Source organism: Cyrtonyx montezumae, unplaced genomic scaffold (assembly GCF_038088225.1).
Source record: "Cyrtonyx montezumae isolate F1298 unplaced genomic scaffold, pur_monq_1.0 scaffold_6, whole genome shotgun sequence".
Taxonomy (NCBI): Eukaryota; Metazoa; Chordata; class Aves; order Galliformes; family Odontophoridae; genus Cyrtonyx; species Cyrtonyx montezumae.
Genome location: NW_027072067.1, coordinates 11209441 through 11230691, shown reverse-complemented (window position 1 = coordinate 11230691; position 21251 = coordinate 11209441). Strand labels below are relative to the sequence as shown.

Below are 21251 nucleotides of genomic sequence, written 5' to 3'. Positions count from 1 at the left end.
GAAACGCGGCAGCGCGTCCCCGGGGCGACGAGAAGCCAAAGGGAACGTGGGCAGCCGCGCTGCCGCGGCCTCGCGGGTTCGGCAGGACGCGCTGCGCGCGGCTCCCGCGGGAGCAGTGCCCCGTGAGCGGCCCTCTCAGAGCCCCGAGTCCGCAGGGTCCCCGCCGCCATCGCAGCGCTGCCGTCCCTCAGTTCCCTCCCGGCGCGGCCACGTGTCGGCCCGCGGGGCACTGTGCGGGGAGCGGGCATCCGGAGAGCGCCCGCACGGGGAGCACGTGTACCAACACCCCTCCCACCCCCCACCCTGATCCTTTCCCTGCTGGGGGGGCCGCTCCGCCCGCAGGCCCAAACCGGTTCCTCCAGGGCTTATGTTCCCCTCTGCGGACACCCTCGGGGACGTGGCGGTTCCTCTGTGTGCTCCACGGGGCTGAGAGCTGCAGCCCCGCCGTGGGCTCGCCCCCCCACCCCCCTACCCCCTCCCTTTCCCCCCCGGGCAGCCCCCGAGCTGGAGTGCTCCCTGCACCACCCACAGCCAAGAGGTGATCTGAGAATGGCTGCTCACACAGACCAACTGCTGACTGTCCGCAGGGCAGGAGCCACACGGGACCCCTGCCCGAGGGTGGCAGCCCCCGGAGATGCTCACTGACGCCGGAGAAGCAGAGGATCCGGGCTGACCCCTCGCTGGGGACACGTGGCAGCACTGACCCCGCCTGACTCCTTGCAGCTGGGGCAGAGGGGCACAGTCCGGGGTTGAGGGGCTCAGAGGTGCCGAAAGAGCTTAGGACAGACACGACATCCCCGATGGCTCCGTGGCTGCGTGCTCAGCGGGAGTGATCGTGTCATTCCAAAGCTGTCTCTGTCCGACGGCCGGATCCTGCCCTCCTGTCGCCCATCAGCGCTGGGAGGGGGGCATGGGTGCGCGGTGGCACAGAGCTGGTGCAGCAATCTGTGGCTCAGTGCGGGCGCACGCGTCCCCGCCGCCAGGGCCCCGCAGGCTGACGGCTCATGCCCAGGAAGCGAGCTGCTATGTTTAGGAGCGTGAGATCATGGGGAACCCCCGGCCGTGCTGCGTGGGGCTGAGCCGCGACGCTGCCCACGGAGCCCCGTCGCGCAGGGCCCGGAGCAGGGCCAGCGGCTCCGTTGCAGTGCACGGCGGCGGCGGCTGAGGCGGGGGCTCGGGTAACGAAATCCCAGGGCAGCTGGGCGCGGCGGGGACAGCTGCTTTTGGGATTCCGTTGCCCGTGCCGGCGCTGCAGAGGGACGGACGCAGGGGCCGTTGCTGCCCACCCACAGGACGAGGGGGAGAGGGCGACTTACCCGGGTGCCGTGGGGAAGGCTGTGAGGAAATGGCTCCCGGCAAAGCCCCAGTGCGGTCGGGGCAGGTGGTGCCACCGGAGCAGCCCCGGAAACCCGAGCTGGCCCCGAGGGAGGACACCTGTGCTGGGGGCGCCGGGGATGGGCACGGCGCAGCCCCCACTGCTGCCTGCCCTGTGTCACCCGCTCTGCCTGCAGCACACGGGGAATCGAAACCGCGCGCTGCCAGGAGGGGAATCCCACCCGGGGTGCAACGAGGCTTCGTGGCAGAGCCGTTCGTTGACCGACAGCGGCACTGCCCGTGGCACCTGCCCGGGGGGTTGGCACAGTGCGGGTGCCCCTCTGAGCTATGCAGTGCCCCCGTTCCCCGCTGAGCCCATACGGAGGAGAGAAGCGTGGAGCCCGCGGCAGCGCGGGGTCAGCGCCGTGGGGGCGATGCGGGGGCTCCCCCAGCCCACGCGTGGGCACGGCCCCGCTCCCACGGCCGCAGCCCGGGGGCGCTGCCCCGTTCCTGCGGCCCCGCGGAGGAGCGCAGCAGTTTCGGTCGCCCACGAGGGACCCCCGCGGGGCCGCCCCAACGCCGCTCACCTCCGCACGGCGGCACCCGCAGCTCCGGCGCGGCCGTTCCGTGGCGTTCCCGGCGGCGCGGGGCCGGGGACCCCCGGGCGGAGCGGGGCTCCGCGTTCACCCTTTCGCGGCGGTGCCGCCCGCTTCCCCTTCCCGACGCTGCCGGTTTCGCTTTTGCTCCTCAGCCGAGGCCAAAGCCCGCCCCGGGCGGACCCGGCACCAGCGGAGCCGCCCGCCGCTCCGGGAACCCCCCGCATCCCGGTGCGGGGCCGCCCCCGCGAGACCCCGACCCCACGCCGCGGTGCGGGGCCGCGCCGCCCGCCGAGCCGCCCCAACTCCCCCCCTCCCCCCCCCTCGGGTGCGACCCCTGTGTCCCTCCATCCCGGCTCGGGGCGCAGCGGGCGCGCCCCACAGGTGCCGGTGGCACGGGGCGGGAGGAGCGGGGCACGGTCCCGCCGCCCTCGAGCCGCCTCCGTGGGTGCCCCACGGCCCCGAACCCGCGCGTGGAGCCGGGGCGCGGCGGTAGCGCCGGCGGCGGCCGCGAGGGGGCGCCCTGCGGGGCTGCGCGCCGCTTCCGGGAGCGGCGGGGCCATGGCGGCGGCGGCGGCGCTGCGGCGGTTGGGCCGTGCGGGCCCGCGGGCCGTGATGGGGTGCGGGGGGACGGGGGGGGGGGAAATGCGGGAGGCTGTTCGGGGTGGGGGGGTCCCGGGGCGGGCGCACCGGGCTGAGCCGCCGCCGGTCCCGCAGGGCGCCGCGCCGCGGTCACCGCCTGACGCCGTCGGACGATGAGATGTACCAGCGGACGCGGGTGACGGTGCTGCAGCCCGACAGCCCCAACAGCGCCTTCATCGAGGGCTACAGCAGCCGCGGGTTCAGCATCAGCGGCAGCGTGGTGGTCGGGCCCTGCGCCCTGCTGCCCCGCGCCATCCTCCAGTGGAACGTGAGTGCGGGAGCGGGGAGCGGGGAGCGGGGCCGGGCCGCCCCTCTGAGCCGCGCTGTGTCCGCAGGTCGGCTCCCACCGCGACATCTCCCTGCAGAGCCTGGCACTGTTCCGTCTGCTGGAGCCGCGGATAGGTACGGCCCGGGGCAAGGGGGGAGGGATGGGAACGGGCTCCCCCCCCGCTCTGGGCTTCCTCCGGGGCGATGGGGCAGCCTGCCCTGCCGCTGTGCCATCTCTGTGCCTGCTTGCAGAGATCCTGGTGCTGGGCACAGGGGACAGAGTGGAGTATCTCCATCCCGACCTGCTGAGGCAGATGCGACTGTGCGGGATTGCCGTGGAGGTGCAGGACACGGTGAGGAGGGGTCCTGCTCCGTGGCTGCCGTCTCTCTGCGTGGTGATGACCCTTCTCACCGTCCCTCCCTCCTTTCACAGCCGAACGCGTGTGCCACATTCAACTTTCTGACGAGCGAGAAGCGCCTGACAGCCGCCGGCCTCATCCCCCCGCGGGGCACCCACACGGAGCTCACAGCACTGCCTGCAGCCACAGACTGAGTGCGTCTGCCCTCAGCTGCCCGCAGCCCCGGGGCTGCCACACACCGAGCACTGCAGCTGCAGGCAGAGAAACGCCGTGGGATGGAGTGCTGGAGCCTGGCTGCTGGCTGGGAGCTGCCCCTGTGTGCAGGATGGCATTGTGGAGCACCGTATGGCCGTGCCCGGGGGCTGCATGGGGAGAATATATGTAAATCAGAAGTACAAAGCAGTCACAGAGTGGTTAACGCTCAGCAAAGGTGGGACATGACGAGCTATTGGGCTGGGTGTGCTCGCCACCCTGCAGAGCTGGCCAGGGGGCTGTGGGTGGTGAGCTGCAGCTCCTTGGGTTGGGTGCGAGGTGTCAGGGCCACCTCCTGCCTGCAGCACCTCGCCTACCCCAGGCTCTCCTCTGGGGTTTGTGGCTCCCTGGGGAGCCCCCAGCTGCAGCAGGACACTGTGGTGCTTGGCCTCCTCCCTGCAGGTGAAGGAGTGCTTGGCACTGATGCAGCTGTCATGTCATTCCAGGTTCTGGATTTAGCATATGCAAATCTAATTTGACATCACCGTGCTGCAGAGTTGTTTTTTTCAGGCAGCGTTCGTGACAGCACTACTGCTGGTGAAAACACGTGCAGGAGCAGTGCTGGTCCTGCTGGGGGCAGGGTGCTGATGGCGGTGTAAAGTACCTGCAGCACCCAGCGCTGTGCTGCAAGCTAACTTGGTCAGGCAAGGGAGGTCTCAGGGGGCAGTCATGCGGAAAAGCAAACTTCTGTGGCATTCATAAGCCCGTAAGCTGTTGTTTGGTTGTGAGCCCAGGTTTGAGTTCATTGTCCATATGCCTTCAGGAAACAACGGGCTCGTCACGCCCCTGCGTGTGCTCCAGCACCACAGGCTCCCACCCCTGTGCCTCCAGCCTGGGGGTGCAGGCAGGGCACCTGAGGGTGGGAGGTGTTCTGGGAGGGCCACAGAGAGGAGAAACACTGTTGTGGAGGGCACTGTGCATGCAAAAACAGGAGGACAGCGTGCTTGCTGAGGTGCACGCCTGCCTGCGTACACGGTTATCACTGCACCAGCAAATTGCTGCCCCGCTGCTGGCTCTGGCAGCTCCCCACAGTGGCTGACAGTGATGCACATTTATTTTCCTGCCCAGGGGCCACTCATTTTTTGCTCAAGCCAGAGTGGTTTGCTGACACAAGCTGCCTCAGCCACAGAGCACTCACTGTGAAGGGGATGTCCCCTCCCCGTTCTCCCCCTTGGGGCCATCAGCTGCCCTGGTGGCCTTGTAGCATGGTGCACTGCTCAGTGACACTCACCTGGAGCTGTGATAGCTCCTGGGGGTTCCACATGCTTATTTTTATTAAAAAAAAGACAAACAACCAAACATTCCTGCACTCTCCTCCCTTTTGTCTTCACCCCTCCTGCTCAGCCCCCATTGCTGCACGTTTGAGAGCATGCAGGAGGGCAGCAGCAAAAGATGAGAATCAGGGAGAGCAGGACAGGGCAGGGCTGATGAGACACACCAATACACATCTTTCCCTCTTTTATTGTAAAACACAGCCAACACATACGAGGCTCCAGGCAGCAGCCCAGGCCCATGGTGGCTCCTGGGTGGCTCGTGGACCCTCGAAGGTAGGGATGAAGCAGCCAACATACACAGGGAGCTCCAGGCAGCCCACAGAGAAATGGCACTTCTGCAGCATGAGCAGCTCCCATCGGGGGTAGCGTGAGGCCAGGTGGCACAACGACAGACAGAGGGGCCTCCTTCAGAAGAGTCGCTTCTCATACCTGTGAGCACAAAGACAGACAGACCCTTTCAGTGACCCATCTGATCCCAGGAAGGGGCTAGAGCACAGCTGGGAGCAGCTGCCAGGAGCACTTACGAATGGAGACCATGAACGCCTCCTTCCACCTGGGCTGATGTTGTCCTCTTCTCAAACTTCAGCTCTCCTGAGTACATCATGGCTCTGAGGAGGAAGGACAGCCAGTCACATCCCTGCTAGAGCCCAGGGAAGAGTGCTCTATCACGTTCAGCCAGAGCAGCTGGGATGAGGTGGGCAGCAGTTCCTCCAGCTGCAGTCAGAGCCACCTTTGCTGTGCTCCTTAGAGCCAGGCAACCAGGCAGCTTCAGGCCCAGCCAACAGAAGGAGGAGCCATGCTCCCGCACCTCTGGAGCTGGCAGACTACCACCCAGCTCCTAATGGAGACAAGGGCTACAGCAAGGCAGCACTAGCACACTGCAGCTTGGGCACGGCCTGCCCAGAGACAAAGCACAAGCACAGGTGAGCACCCACCGGACTTGGGTCAGGCTCTTGGCACCAATATCCTGGCAGGAATGCTGGATCCCAGCAATCAGGTATGGAATGAATTTGTGGATAGAGCCTTTGTCCTGCACCGCGCCAGAGACCCCCTGGGCCACTTTGATTTTGTCTGTCTCACTGTATGGGAGCAGAAACGAGAGAATTTGTCAACTAGAGATCCTAACAACTTGATCTGCTGCCCCAAAGCACCACCTCTTACCTGAAATACCTGTTCTGGCTACCCAAGTTCTTGTCCATGGCATCTAGCGAGCCCATGCCACGGTATTTCTTCAGCCTAATTCCATCTGAGAAGAAGTACTCGCCGGGAGCCTCCGTGGTGGCAGCCAGGAGAGAGCCCATCATCACTAGCACAAGAGACCAAGGGCAGCAGGTCAGCAGCAGGAAGGCTGTGGCTGCCCAAACCCACAGAGTGACAGCACACAGCTCCTACGCCGTGCTGCCCCCCCCCGTGCCCACAGCCTCCTGCAGGCACGCAGTCTGACGCCATACGGAGCCACGCGTGGCACTCCGTGCCGACCCAGCTGCTCCACGCTCACCTGTGGAAGCGCCGAGCGCGAGGGCCTTGGCGATGTGCCCAACTGTCTGGATCCCCCCGTCTGCGATCACCGGGACGCCAAATCTCCGGGCGTATTCAGACACCTTGTACACAGCCGTGGCCTGGGGGCGGCCGCATGCCAGCACTACACGTGGGGAGAGGGCAGGAAAAGAGTCAGCTCCCACGCAGCACTGCTTCCCCACCCCAGCAGGCCCTTTAGGACTGCCAGCACACACATGCCCCAGCACTCAGGAACCCACAAATCCCTGGGGGCTCCTTCCCTGGGCCGAGTTGCGAGAGGTGCGTACACCAAGGAGATACGTGCTGGGACATCGTCGTGGCCCTCAGCTCTGCAGGCTGGGGATCTTGGGGCTGGGCTCATGGCTCACAGCGGGCAGGCAGGGAGCTCGGGAAGGAAGCGGAGCAGACTCCAAATGCTCCTCTCCAGAGCACCCCTAGCACAGGCCGTGTCCCGCTGCTCGCCCCTTTCTAGTGGCACCAGACCCCTTCTCTGTATACCCAGCAGCTGCCCACTGTGCCCCCAACATGGAGAGACAGCTGCCTGGGAGACAGTCAATACGCATAGCTATGTATAGATATACTGTTAGATATATACACACCTGCACACACACACACACGAGCATGCAGCAGTGGAAAAGGAAGTGGGCAGGATGATCAGATGGTCCACAGGAAATAATTTCTGTTCCTGCCCTGCAGTGCAGCCAGGATTCTGTCACTTTCTGCTGCCCCACAGGAGGGAAGTTATTAGCTCCAGATTTACCTGTGCTTCCCAGTCGCTAGCAGTTAGAGGCTTTCCACTGAGCATGGAAGGCTTGAGGGGAAATCAGCACAGGGCACATCTTGTAACACGTTTGTGAGCTGAAGGCATGCAAGTATGCCGAGATAAGCTTCTTTCACTGAGACTTCCCCACAATTAACCAGAAGCCTTTTCGCCAGTCACAGTTAGTCTGATACAGCAGATAAGATTATGGGCATGCAGGATTAGTACTTCAGAGTGCAAACTCCAGGTGTGGTTTAGCCTGCTGGCAGCAGCACTGGCAGCACACCTCCCTGGCAGATCTGCCAAGGTCGAGAGGCTGCGACCACTCTGTTCCCAGGGCTCAGCAGCAGCTGCCGAGAGAGGGAAGCCAGGCAGAGGTCATGAAAGAACTGATTTGAATGGAACAAAACTCTGCATGAAGCTAGGGCTCAGCCAGCCAGGGAGGTCTGCCAGGTCCAACATGAATGCCATTAGTCTTAAAGAGATGGTCTCGCTTGGTACCACACTGCTTAAAGGCCACGTTGAGGCTGCAAGGGGAGAGCTTGATGGAGAGAAGCAACTCACTCAGGAGGGCCTAAAGCCTGGCACCTATAGCACTGTGCCAAGAAGGAGGAGCCTGCAGAAACCTCCCACCAGCGACCATGGAGACCAGCCCTTTAAGGAACCACTTGGCTCGGGGCTCCTGGGAGCATCACACCGTTCCCAATGTCCCAGGGCCCAGCACCACAGCTTCCAAGTGCAGTCTTCCAAAGCAGGGTTCAGAGCACGCACACACCAAGTAGTCAGGGTGAGGGTTTGTCTTTTTTAGTGTATCTGCAAAGGGTGGCCCTAAAAGATCAACTGCTAGAGAAAACCTTCCAGGATCTTCAACAGAAACCTCTTTCCCTTTGAGGTGCTTCAAAACAGAAAGGGCAAAAATCAAGGGTTACCATGGCTATCTGCTCAATCCGGTAGCATGAGAGAAGCACAGAGCAAAGCTGCACCCTGTGCCGGGCAGGAGTGAGCCCCTTCTCACTCCACAGGAATCAGGCATTAGTGGGGAGAGGTGTGCTTCTGGTACACAGCTGTAACACGCTGTTACATCCCTTTGTAACCCCAGGGGCGCCAGCTTCAAGTCAAGCTCAGCCAGTGCATAACTTCCCCACAACCGAGCCCAAATTTAGAGCAGGACTGAGGACTGCCTGGGGATCATCTCCCAGTGATGGCCTAGCAGGTGCATGCCTGCCTAGGGATCCAGCCAGGAGGCTCAGCCAGGCTCCTGAACTGGCTTGTGGTCTGAATGCCTCCAGTTTTGACAGTTCAGACCCTGCTTTAGGAATTCAGAAAGGCTTCTCAGCTTCAATTTCAGATTCAAAACCAGTATCCAAAGCCACAAAACCCCAAGTGCATCTACAGCTAAATTATTCTCAAACAAGCAGTAGGGCCATGTGCAGCCAAATAAGGGTCCTGCTTCAAGACACATAATTAGGGTTGGGAACAGGGCAAGTGACTTACTATAGGTGCCCGTGACAGTAGAAGGGCATTTGGGGCTGTGGGACTTTAGGTCTGGAGGGATCTTTGGAGCAGCTAAACAAAAACAAACACATATATTTTAGAGACAGAAGAACAGCAGCAGAACAAAGGACCCCAGCAGTGACCTGCTACTAGGCAGAGCATATGGTGTGGGACAGAGCTGACCTTGCAAATCCTTCCTAGCCCGAGCCAAGCCAGAGGCCAGTTCCAAGCCAGCCAGGCTGCCTGTGCACAGCACATGCTCACCCTACCCCAGCAGCCATCCAGGCAGGTACACCCATTAACCCCCAGAACCAGAGTTTTTGCCCTAAGAAGGCCAAAAGCCTGTGAAGCTGTGCTTAAGAGCTTTGCAACTCTCCCTGCTACAAAGTGGCACGTTCTAGCTCCGCTCTGTTCCTTCCCCCAAGCCAGCACCCAACCCGACCTCCTGCAGCACCCTCTGGAGATGTTCACTGTGCTGTGGAGCAAAGCATGCCTTGCTCAGTTCTCTGCCTTGGGGACACACACACATCTCGGTACTGCTCCCGCTGCGGGAGCATCAGCTCAATGCCGGCTGTGAGGCCGAGAATCCCTGCAGCCACAGCACCCCCAGCAGGCAAAGCAAAAACATGGTCCAGCTCCAGGGCAGCCCCGAGGTTCCACACCACAGTCAGCACAGCACTAACACAACGTGCCCACCAGTCGGCCACCTCGCTGCCTTCTGTGGCGAGGACCGAGGAGCAAAGCAGATGGGCTGTGCTCGTAGGCTGCAGTGCCTCACCACCCCCTCTGCACCTCACCTGACAGAATTAAAACATGAGGCAAATAAAACTCAGCACAGCCTCAAAGCAGTCTTTTCCAGGTCTTGGGGATGCTCTCTCTGTCTCTTAGCTACGGGTGACACTGCCTCTGCCCAGCACAAGCTCCCACTAACTGCAGAGACAATGGCCAAAACCCCCCTTCAGCCTGGAAATTGCAGAAAGGCATGGAGCCCAGCAGACCAAAACTCAACCACCACACACACCACTGCCAGAGGGAAGGGGAGCGCAGACAGCCTGGTGCATGAACCCATCACCACTGCTGCATTTGTCAGCACAGAACAGAGAGCAGGGAAGCCCCTCTTGCTGCAGGGCTGCCTGCCAAGCCCACCCTGCCCCACACCAGCAGCTCCCTTGGGCAAAGCTGCGTGTGCCACACCTGCTCTACTCAGTCTCAGTCAGTACTGGGAAATGCCTTTGCTGCTGCTGCAACCGAAGGTTTGACCCCAGTGATGAGAGTATCCTGGACAAAAAGAGTAGAAAGGCTGGCTGCTGTGAGACACAGCTGTTACGATGGGTGAAGTCTGTCCCGGCTGCACTGCTTTTAGCAGAGTACCTCTACTGACCAGATGTCTTCAGTCTATTTGGGACACAGCTGATCTCTCTCACCTTCCTGCGTGATGCAGATGGAGCCACTGCCCATCCCGACTCTCAGGGCATCGACCCCTGCGTCAATGAGGTTCTTGGCCTGAGCAGCAGTCACAACTGTGGGGAGCAGAAACTGGTTTGAAGAGAGACAGGCAGATTTGTGCACAGTGCTGCTCTGTCCTGGTGCTTGCCAACATCCCCTATCCAGGGCTCCAGCTGCACACTTGTGCCACAGCCACCTGCCCACCGCTACCTGCAAAAGCAGGAGCCAGAGTCCCAGCTGTGCCCAGCAGATGAGATGACATTGGTTCATCATGTGCTTACACCCAAAGGCCAAGGTAGCACAAGGCACTGTGTAATGCCAAACACTCTGGGCCGCACGGGGCAGTGAGGGCAGAGCACAGGTTAAGAGCAGCACCAATGACACGTTAAGCAGGTGAGACAGGGACTGCTGTACTCTGCAGTCAGGAGGGAAGTCCCCATTGGAGTGCCACATAAAGCAACATTCATTATCATTAACCAAAAATGTGCAAAAGAGGCTAACGTGTAACAGGCTGCCAAGCACTGCAGTGCTCTGTGCTGCACAACAAAGGCTGCAGAAATACTTGCAGCAGTGGCAGCAGCAGAGTACTGCTCAGCATCTGCAGAATGGTGCTGCTCTGTTCCACAGGACAGTGAAACCACAAAGTTCAGACGTTTACCAATAGATTCATTTCACACTGCTCTCAGATTTAGGGTTTAAGTATTGGGTAATCCTGCATGGGGCCAGGAGCTGGACTCCCTGTGGGACCCTTCCAACTCAGGCTATTCTACGATTCTACAATTTCATTCACATCCCTGCAGCTCCTTCCATGCCTAAGAGAGCAAACACACTTTGGAAATGAGAAGTCTTCAACACATGCCTACCATTTCCTCCAATAACTTGTAGGCTGGGGTATTTCTCCTTAATATATTTTATCATATTGATCTGGAAGATGGAGTTCCCCTGAGAGGAATCCTGCAACAGAAAGAAAACCAATTTCAACTGGAATTTCTGTAAAAGTACAGCTCTGGAAGAACCTCAGATCTTCACTCTGCTTACAGGGATCTCTGCTAAACTTGCTAAGCGGGCAGAACAACAGCCCAAACTGAGCACAGGACCAGCTGCTCTCAAGGCAATATTGTACCTTCCTATGCAAGGCAGTTTATCATAAAGACTTCAGTAGTATCCTTCAGACTTCAATGTCGCAGGTCCCCTACTTACCACCAACAGACAACAAGCAGCACATCTGCCTGCACATAAGAACCAGCTGCTCTACCAGCAGGACACGGTTCGCCTTGTCTCAGATTGCAGGTGAAACAGAAAGGCAGGAGGAACAGCCCCAATACCAGAGGTCAACCACCTCACGATCAGGCCACGCCGACCCTCGGTGACCCAGGCAGCTGGCAGTGCCTGTTAAACATTTCCAGCTGCAGCCACGTCCTCAGAGCACAGCGGACTTTACAGGCCAACAATCAATGAGAAACAACGTGCAAATACCAGCAGCAACCGTTGTGCCTGAAAGCTTAAAGAGCGGAGGTGGAGTGCCTCGAGAGTAACTGCCATGCTGCTGCTCCACTGCCAGGGGATCTTCAGATCAGATCTTCAGCCCACCCCAACCCCTCAGGCCTGCAGCAGCTCACCAGCACGACTGCATCCACGCCAGCCTGCACAAGGAGGTCCAGCCGGTACTTGTCATCTTCGTGTGTCCCGATGGCAGCACCACACAGCAGCTGCTTCTTGGAGTCCTTTGAAGCCAGAGGGTAGTCCCGGTTCTTCTTGAGATCAGTGCGGGCAATTATTGCCACCAACTCGTCATCCTCGTTAACAATTGGTAGTTTACCTTGAGGCAAACAGAGAACATTTGTTCAGACAGAGGGGCTGACCCAGAGCTGGCTTATCAAATCTGTGCTGGCCTACGACAGATATCCCTGCTCCTGACTCCTGGTAATATGGGTAGCACAATCACTGGTAAGGAAAGCATCCACAGTATGTAAGCGGGCTGATCAGAATGGACTTCCCTCTTTTATCCTCCTCTCTGGTGTCCAGGTGCAGGAGCTTTACATGATGATTAAGGCCACCAGCACTGTCAGAGCCCAGGTGCTGGGTTGCCAGGATGCACTGACACCCACAGAAGCACTGGGATCACCATCTATAGAATCGAGCAGCAGCATGTCCTAAGTGGGACTGAGGCCAGAACTGCTGCTGGACAGCAAACCCTGAAACTGCACCCAGGGGCCAGGGACATTCTCCACCATCAGCTGCTTCCTCTGTGGAGTAAGTGGCTCATGATCATTTAGGTACATTCTGAGTCTGGATTACAACTACTGAACTTGACTTGATCTGCAGATGGTCCAGATGACTGAAAAATCTGCGTCGCAGAGTATTCTAGGAATTCAAATCAAACTATCAAACCCTGACAGACCTGAACTGGATGCCAAAACACAAAGGCCAAGCAGGGTACAAAATGTAAGAGGTGTGGAGGGACAGCCAGGCACTCTCCAGCCACTGGGCTGCCAAGAATCTCCCAACTTCAAAGAGATCTGAATTGAATGCACGTGAACTCCGTCCCCTGGCACAGGGCTCAGGGCACCCTCTCCCTGCTGTCCTTCCCTCGCAGCATGTGGCCTTTCTATGGTCCACCCATGCACAGATGCGTGGCTCAGATTCTCCCACTGCTCCTCCCAGCCCTGCACTCCACGTCACAGACATCCACATGTACCTTTTTTACTTCTTTGCAGAATTTCATTTGCTTCTTTCAGCATGACACCAGCTGGGGCCACTACAAGATCCTCCCGCTTTGTCATGATCTGATGGTGGGAGGGAGAAGACAGAAAGTCATAAGAACTCCTTCGCACTGATCTGCAAATACTGAGCCCCTCTGCCCACGTGAAATGCTCCACAGCACAGTGGGAGTGCTCTGCAGACAAAGGAGCCCACAGCACAGCAACACGCCTCCAGCAACGCACAGGAACAGCCTCCAATGCTCTGTCCCCATGCGAGCAGCAGCCAGATGGCATCTGTCACACAGCCCCCAAACCCATTGGTGCTGTGAATACAAGAGGTGGCAGAGGGCCTCAGCAAGCCAAGGGAGAGCACCCACAAGCAACAGCTCTCAGATGACCCTTGATAAGATGTCACCTAAATCAACAGCCTCCCTTTTAAAAGAGCACAGGCAAATAAGGGCTGGAGATGCTTCCAGAACTGCTCACTGCTCTGGCAGAAATGCTGTGCCCGGCCCTGCATGGCACACAGAGCCCCAGCACATGGCTCTGTGAGGGCTTCACTCAGAATAGCGAGCTGCTGGGAAGGTCACTGGGGCAAAGGAGTCATTCGAATCCAAACAAACATGTTTACGCACGCTCACTCTGACAAACAAGCATCAAAACACAGCAGAAAGGCAAGGGGCAATGGGCACAGCTGGAACACAGGCGTATTTGATGTGGGATATGGAAAACAGCTTTCACCATGACTGGGGCCATATGCCAGAAGAGCAGCCAAGAAGCAGTCAGACCTCCATCCCTGGAAACACAGACAGCCTCGAGCAACCTGCTGCAGCCATACCACAAGTAGAGGGCTGAAGAGACCACCCGGCCCCTTCCCACCCCGGTATTCTGTGATCCTAAAGTTCACATATGATGTTCTCACAAAAGGTTACTCAGGAAGGCCAGGCAAAGCTGCAAAGGAAGACTGAACCTCAAGGAAGGTAGATGAGTTGCACATGAAAGGACTATTTCAGCTATTTATACCTAAGAACAGACATTTTGCATCAGGGAGGATGTTCACCCTGCCTACATCCACCTAAAATCCACCTCTCAGAAACATCCTGTGGGACCCACAAGCTTCCTGAGCTGCAGAGATCTGTGTGTTTAACTGGATGGAATGAATGGGCTGGCAAGACCACTGCTGAGCTGCAAACGTGGCAAGATCTAGGCCATTCATCACCTCCACCAACAGTAGCAAGCTTTCAACTCCAGAATGCCAAATGAGCCACATAAAGCTCGAGCTGAGGTTCTTATCAGGCTCTTCTGAATGGGTCAGCATCGCTTCAAAGGGCCACACACGCTTCTAGAACCTGCTCCTGTTGCAGGACTCTTATTAAGGGTATTTATAGGAGATTTAAAAGCGAACAAGGATGAGCATGTGACAACAGGTTTGTTCAGCAAGAGCTAATAATAGTCCTGAGCCAAGAGCAGCAGCTGGCCCCGAGGCACCGCTAGTGTAACCCACAGCACTGTGGTGTACAGTTACACAGCTCAAGTGACACAAACAGCCAAACTAAGACACCAGCATTGCAGAGAGCGCGTTCCTGCAAAAGGGGAGTTTGAGAGTGCAGCATTATTAAAAGCAACTTATTCATCTTCATGCTCAGGGCGTTACTTTAAAAAAGCAAGTAGTTTAGATGAGGCATGAAAGGAAAGGCAGGCCAGGAAAGGAAGAGCAGCACTTGGAAGGCTCGCTGGGCACAGGGCAGTTGCTGCAGCCCCAGCTTACACCAGCACAGGACAGCAGCAGCAAGCAGGAACAGTAGGAACTAATGCACCAACGGACATCACCTGCTGTAGAGAGGATGGTTTCCACAATGCAGAAAGGAAGCAAATGGAGGAGATGCTCTGCCTTAGAAAAGACTGACTTAGCATGGCTAACACGAAGCCTGCTACCTCCTGCTGGCACAGCCTCTCTCAGCCATTCTCTCATCCCTCCCATTTGCACAAGAGCTTCCTAGTGTAACGCATACATCTAGCAGGTACTCACCTCGCCCAAGGGCAAGTCGTGCTCTGACTCCTTCAGGAAGTCAATGTCTCGAGATGAGATGATGCCAACCAGCTTGCCCCCCATCTTCCCATTGTCTGTGATGGGAATCCCACAGAACCCATGACGAGCTTTGGCTTCAAAGACATCTCGCACTCTGTCATTGGGGCTTAGCACCACAGGGTCTGTGATGAATCCTTGCTCATATTTCTGAAAAAAGAGAGGTCCAGCAGATAGGCTTGGGTCTGAACACTGTCCAGGCACAAAGGTCTGCAGCCACCCAGCCTGGCCAGATGCTCATCACTAGGATGCAAAACAGCACTAAGGCTCACTCAGGTAGCATGAGACTTGAAGGAGACCCCAGACTGACCTCCTGGTTGAAATTAAGAGCAACATCCCCAGCCAGATTTCAAAGCCCACACCAAGTTCATCAGCATAATGTACAACAAAAGCATGAGGTATGTGCAGGCAACCATGCCAGCACCGTGATACGTGAAGATCCAGCACTCAATGCAGTCTCATCTTGCAGATGCAGCTCCTTTCCCAGCTCCCCAGCAGGCTGGAAGGGTTCCAGGCATAAACTGTCACACGGGTCTATATGGCCACGTGCAAGGCACTGCAGTGCACTGGGGCAATCCCTGCTCCACTGCCCACCCCAAACACACCGACACTCACCTTCACCTTCCGCACCTCGTTGGCCTGGAACTCGGGGGTGCAGTTATGGTGGATGAAGCCGATTCCCCCTGTGAGCTGAAGACACAAAAGGAGGTGAAAGCCATGGGCAAAGGGGTACAGAACTTCCCTAAGGGACTGATGGGCGAATGCAGAGAGGCCCTTCCCAAAGGGACCGACAGGTGGATGCAGAGTGCTGCCTGAAGCACAGTGCCCTGGGGATGAGCAAAGGATCAGCCCCTCCCTACTGCTCTAAGGAGCGGCGGGGAGAAATAGGAGACCTCGCAGGAGCTCCAGAGGGCACTCCAGGTGCCCGGGCCAGCCCTGAGGCACACGGCAGCCCCACGCCGCGCTGCCCCCAGTATCCCCCGTGGCAGCAGCACGGTGCGGCGCGATGCAGGCAGCACAGGGCAGCGCACTCACCGCCATGGCGATGGCCATGCCGGCCTCGGTCACCGTGTCCATGGGCGAGGAGACGAGCGGAGTCTTCAGGGTGATCCGCTTAGTCAGCGCCGAGGTCAGGTCCTGCGTGCAGGGAGAGGACGGGTGAGCGGCGCGGGCCCCCTCGGCCCCGCAGCCCGCAGCCCACCCCCGGCACTCACCACCTGGTCCGCCGTGAAGTCGATGTACCCGGGCAGGATGAGGAAATCGCTGCGGGAACGGAAAGGAGAGGTCTCAGCGCCTCAGAGCCCGGCGCCCGCCCCGCGCCCCCCGCCCCACGGTCCCCGCTCCCTCACTTGTAGGTGAGCCCATCTCCGCAGCTGAAGAGCTGCTGCGCCGTCAGCCCGTCGTCGGGCACGTAGCCCGTGCCGCCGCTGATGAGGTAGTCCGCCATGCCGCCCGCGCCGCCCCGCCCGCACACGCGGCCCTACGGCAGCCGGCAGGGACCGCGCGGCGCCGCCCCAACCGCAGCGAGAGCGCGGCCTGCCCGCACGGCCAGCGTGACGCGACGTAGCGCCACGTGACGTCACGTGAGGTAACGTAACATACGGAAGGCGAGGCGACGCAGGTGCGTTTCCGTGAGCGCCCCGTGCCGTCCCGGGGCCGCGCGCGGTGCTCAGCAGTGAGGGGCCCCGGGTGCCCGCCGAGCCCGGAACGCCGCGTCCCGGAGTCGGCGTTACCTGCTCTGCTGAGCCCGTAACCGAGCGCACCGTGCCAGGCAGCAGCTCGTGTTCCCGGTATTAGAGCAGGGCCACGGAGCTGCTGTGAGGGCTGGAGCACCTCTGATCCAGGCAGGATGAAGGAGCTGGGCTGCTTGGGCGGGGAGACCTCGTTGTGGCCTTCCAGCACTTGAAGGGAGCTTTACAGGCAGGAGGGAGACCCGACTTTTTACAGGGACGCATAGTGACAGGACGGAGAATGGCTTTAAGCTAAAAGAGGGAGTGTTCAGGTTAGATTAGAGGAAGAAGTTCAGTATGCAGAGTGCAGTGAGGCAGTGGCACAGCTGCCTGGAGCTGTGGGTACTCCATCCCGGGAGGTTTCAATGCCAGGATGGATGGGGCTCTGGGCAGCCTGAGCTGGTGGGGGCAGCCAGCCCATGGCACGGGGTTGGAGCTCCGTGATCTTCAAGATCCCCTCCAACCTAAGCCGTGCTGTAATTCTGATTTTAAATGAAGGAATGGTGCTAGCAAAGGTTTGCTAAGCCTGCCTAGGAGGCATATGCTGATCTCAACTGCTACGCTACAGCCCAGGCATGGCTGTAAATAGGTTAAGTTATTCTTCTATTCCCAAAGAAACACCAGGCAAAGATGAATGGTTCTCAAAGAGACTACAACAAAGGCTGCAGGGAAAAACATTTTATTTCCAAGCAGATTACAAAGAGCAGAGAATATAAGAGTAAAATTAAATTAAAAAAATAGTTGAGTGCATCTCTTTAAAATGATTTGTAGTGTGAGTTACTCACGGGGCAAAGCTACTGGAGAGTTCTGAAGGTCACTTTGCAGGATGCCAATCACATGTGCTGTTTAGATCAGGGTCAACACGGGGAGGGACAGACAAGACGTATTTTGCATATAGGCTGCACACTCATTATCAAGCAAGGCTCTGGGCTGCAACTGGACCCTGCTTTTCCGAGACATCCTCTCCACCTTGTTCTCTCCTGCAGTTCCCTCTTGAGTTCTAGACACAGTTTATTGCTGTTGTTAAGTGGGTTCAATCTGCCTCCCCATCCTGATGAACTCAAACAAGAACAGAGAAGCAGGCAAACTCGCTGCCATGCACGAGCTTACACAGGGAAAGTGACTGCAGCGTTGAGAGCTGAGCTTCAGCCACACAACAGAAGGGAACCGATGGGGAGGGGACACAAATTGCTGCAGAGAGTGGAGGCAGCATGTCAGTGAAACTTCTGGAAGAAGATGTAAGATCCTTGTTAAGGTAGGAAGATGCTAAACTTAGCACTGCCAGCAGCTGAGGAGGGCTGTTTCCTATGCATTGGCACGAGTGAGGCAGAACAGGCTGAAACAATTGGATAAGGTACGTTCCCTGTAGTACTTCAGAGGAGCAGCTCCAGCAAGAAGATGGGGAGAAAAGTCCCATATAGCGTGGAAGACAGTTTATATCCCTCTTTAACAGTGATTTAAGAGCCCAAACACTAATTGCAAGTCTCTATTAAAATTGGATGACAGTGCAGTTTGGTTAGACTGCGCAGAGTCCATTAGCATCTAGCAGCACTCAGACCAGCAAGAAGATGAGCAACTACAGTATCAGGAAGGCCTCCACTCCATGTATGCTCAGAGGGCTCATTTCTGCAGCTGTTCTTATCATTGCATGGGAGGCCTGAAGATGGGCAGATTTATTCCAAGTACATCAATGCAGATAGTTGCCCTGATGTAGAGCTGAGAAATCACCTTTCTTCCTGCCCTGACAGCAACGGTGCAGAAGTGGGTTCTCATTTGGGGATCAGATTACATCTTTTTCATTGGCCCAAAGCAGGATCTACTTCAGACCTTGTCTGGTACCTGAAACCAAGGAAATCTCTGAAGCAGCCATCAGACAAGTGCCATTTTAGGCCACACTTAGACTGTTCCTTTCACTCACCACTTTAGGCAAAGGTAAAGAACCACTCTCTAGTCTGCTCTCTGCTGTTTCAGCCATTACCACTGAAAGGAAATACTTGAATTCTTGAAAGTAAATGAAAATCTAATGCTGCCACAGACAAGCGTGTAAGAGGCTACAGTGTTCTGTTAAGAAAGCAATGCTATTAGTGTCAAGAGGTAGGACAGCACATGAGTCTAATGTCAGAGCGTGAGGTGCTTTACAATAGTCAGTCATACTCTGCCTTCTATAGTTCCTTTCATATCATAGAGACAAGATGGGCATAATTCAAAACCAGCACTGCAGGGTCTTCTAGCTTGACTTTCTCAGCTTTAGTTATTTAAAGATGGATGCATTTTCAGCCTGCCTCAAACAAGGCATAGGGCACGGAGAGTTCTCATTTAATATATACACGCATACAAGAGCTAGCAGTTTGGCACTCTCAGAGCCTAGGTGGAATGCCCTTTAAGCAGCAAATAAGCTGGTTATAGGAAAGTGTTAAAAAGCTATTTTACATGTCTGACTGGGAACATCTCCCAGAACTTGGATCACAACCCCAAGCCACAGCACTCTCCTGTGCTACTCTGTGCACGTCTTCCTATGAGCCCCTAAAAGGGAGCAGATCCTGTTCTTCACTATCAAAGAACATAGTATTTATATTCTAGAAATACTGTACCTTTTAAACTAGCTCCAGAGAGCCAGACTAGAAGCCAGGCCCAGAAAAATAATCCTTAAGTCACAGTATATCGATTGTCTCTAGAAATAGGGAATGAATTAACACAGTGGACATTCTGATGAGACAGTACAGTACAGCAGTCCACTTCTAAGTCAGCAAGTTCATCTCTCATATACGTCCAAACAATGAGAAAGCAATGGAAACACTTCAGTCTGTCAGAACACAACCAATCACTAGGATTTCTCCACAGCTAAGCATAGGCCAAGTTCCTCCACTCTTAAGCTGTATAGTCCGAGACCAAGGAGAACTCTTCACTTCTGAAGACTTTAGATCATTGTGCTGTTAAGGGCAGTAAGGAGAATGCACCATCTACAATTTTTAAGTAATGTGGAATTCTGTTTCTTCTGAAACTTCAGCTGAATTATCTGTTCAACCCTAACCTGAAACTGCCCTAATACTCTTTTCAGTTATTCCAGCTTCTGGCAATTTTTAGAGTAAGGTGACTCTCAAGGCCACTTAATGAAGTGGCTCATACACTTAGTACCTGGCAGATGACTTGAATACCCACTGCATTTCTCATGGAGACAGAGAAAGCAGCAGGCTCACAGAAGCGCAGGCATGCTGGAGCTAGTTTCACATGCGGTATCACAGAGCACACACTGGGACCTGAGCACAAGTGGTCAGTTTGCAGTTTCTCTCACATCATTGCATCTCTCTTCTGAAGATAGGGCAAGCTGCCCTAAAGAATGGGAAGTCTGCTCTGTGCAGGCCTGTGCAGCATCCTGAACAACAACCACACCCAACTGTTTGAAACAGCAGGAGCTGGCCCCTCACTGCATCCTTAAACACTTCAGTTAGGGCCAGACACTACAGTACAGTAAAGGGATTATAGGCTTCCGACAGCTGAAATGGCACTAGCAATCCTGACAGCCACCCTACCAGGAGGCAGCTGCTGGCTCCCAGTGGCTGAATTTCACTGGGGGTGTATGTGGTCAATATGACACACCATCTGGACACCATCTTCCCAACTTACCCACTGGGATGTGGGCACCAACCCAATGTTATTTTCCCCTTGCATTAACTCTGAGGTGGGAAACTAAGCTATAAGTCTATGTTAGAGTGCAGGTATCAGTAATAACAGTGAGTTGCTACCTCACCTCTCTGCACTTACTTAAGCACAGAGTCCTATACAGTGAACAAACTAATCAGACAACCAACTCAAGCACATCTGCTTTCTCCTGAACACCACCATCAACATGAAGCATCAGAGGCTTGAAGTCTCGCTAGGCCCACATACCTCTACAAGGATCAAGAGCACAGAAGCACACAACATTACTCCTATTCTCATTCTATGTGCAGATTTACACTGTGCGCAACCAACGGAGACAGCAAATCTTCCTTCTCAATACAGACAAGTGTTGACCAACAAAAGCTTCAAAAAAGTTGCTTGCCTGTAAACAAGTTCTTTTATTGTAATATATATATATATAAGTATATATCTATCTATGTATCTTGGAACAGGGAAGGGACATGAGATGGAAAAGCAGGGAAGACAAGTTCAAGAAACAGAGTCACCTCTCTGCATCCAAGAAGCTGGTGGCACAAATCACAAGCCTGGCTAGAGTGATCTCCCATTTCAAGCACAGTTGGCTACCCACTGGCTTCAGAAGAGCAGACTATTTGTTAATAATATAGAATAGAGCAACTATTTAAGATGCAGGAAGGCAAGGCTACATGGTTGGGGTTTATGATCATGAATGATGCCAGAAGCTACACAGCTGTGTTAAACTCTGAAAAAGCTGTTACATGGCAGGAGTAAGCCACAAGCTGCTCCCAAGAAGGCCCTGGAAGGCCCTTTTCCCTCCAACACAGTTGGCATGGTGTGTTTCTAAAGGCAGGGAGAGGGGGATTTGCCTAGGAGTGAAGCCTCACAGGCAGGCCACAGAACATTTAGGACAGACTGACAGCCCGATCTGGTCTCACAGATCCATGTTCCTAGCCTGACACCGAGCTTCCATCAGCAAGCAGATAGCCAGGTCCTTTAACAGAATTTAATCCCCTTCTACCTTCCTAATTTGTTGGGGGTGAAAGAAGTCCAGCAGACTCAAGCTGGAAAGCACAAACAGGGATGAAAACAACCAGTTTGCACACTGATCTTTGTTTAACGACCCCCCCACCCTCACAGCTCACTCTTCCCCAAATAAAGACACATTGTTCAAT

The 21251-nt window shown here is 56.2% G+C and overlaps 2 protein-coding genes across 3 annotated transcripts; one reads left to right on the top strand and one right to left on the bottom strand.

Moving 5' to 3' along the window:
- Nucleotides 1-2463: 2463 nt before the first annotated feature.
- Nucleotides 2464-3580, top strand: NDUFAF3 (NADH:ubiquinone oxidoreductase complex assembly factor 3). Its single transcript, XM_065749425.1, has 5 exons — nucleotides 2464-2530; nucleotides 2628-2820; nucleotides 2888-2954; nucleotides 3072-3172; nucleotides 3253-3580. The coding sequence occupies exons 1-5, from the start codon at nucleotides 2472-2474 to the stop codon at nucleotides 3370-3372; spliced, it is 540 nt and encodes a 179-aa protein (XP_065605497.1). The 5' UTR covers nucleotides 2464-2471; the 3' UTR covers nucleotides 3373-3580.
- Nucleotides 3581-4871: 1291 nt separating this feature from the next.
- IMPDH2 (inosine monophosphate dehydrogenase 2) lies at nucleotides 4872-16182 on the bottom strand. Of its 2 annotated transcripts, XM_065749423.1 has the most exons (15): nucleotides 16060-16182; nucleotides 15925-15973; nucleotides 15746-15847; nucleotides 15326-15400; nucleotides 14654-14860; nucleotides 12621-12708; nucleotides 11542-11741; nucleotides 10786-10876; nucleotides 9901-9996; nucleotides 8477-8548; nucleotides 6203-6346; nucleotides 5866-6010; nucleotides 5640-5783; nucleotides 5229-5312; nucleotides 4872-5133 (listed from the first exon to the last, which is right to left on the bottom strand). In XM_065749423.1, the coding sequence occupies exons 1-15, from the start codon at nucleotides 16155-16157 to the stop codon at nucleotides 5112-5114; spliced, it is 1617 nt and encodes a 538-aa protein (XP_065605495.1). In that variant the 5' UTR covers nucleotides 16158-16182; the 3' UTR covers nucleotides 4872-5111. The 2 variants fall into 2 exon arrangements, with proteins under 2 accessions (XP_065605495.1, XP_065605496.1); XM_065749424.1 differs by lacking the exon at nucleotides 8477-8548.
- Between the last annotated feature and the right edge of the window lie 5069 nt (nucleotides 16183-21251).

Bases quoted from the DNA above. Each gene is read 5' to 3' on its own strand.
- NDUFAF3 (XM_065749425.1), top strand. From the start codon at position 2,472: ATGGCGGCGGCGGCGGCGCTGCGGCGGTTGGGCCGTGCGGGCCCGCGG. The intron at 2,531-2,627 runs GTGCGGGGGGAC...CCGGTCCCGCAG, and splicing joins GGCCCGCGGGCCGTGATGGG to GGCGCCGCGCCGCGGTCACC. The intron at 2,821-2,887 runs GTGAGTGCGGGA...CTGTGTCCGCAG, and splicing joins GCGCCATCCTCCAGTGGAAC to GTCGGCTCCCACCGCGACAT.
- IMPDH2 (XM_065749423.1), bottom strand. From the start codon at position 16,157: ATGGCGGACTACCTCATCAGCGGCGGCACGGGCTACGTGCCCGACGAC. The intron at 15,848-15,924 runs GTGAGTGCCGGG...CCCTGCACGCAG, and splicing joins ACTTCACGGCGGACCAGGTG to GACCTGACCTCGGCGCTGAC. The intron at 8,549-9,900 runs GTGAGAGAGATC...GTTTTTGTTTAG, and splicing joins CATCTGCATCACGCAGGAAG to CTGCTCCAAAGATCCCTCCA.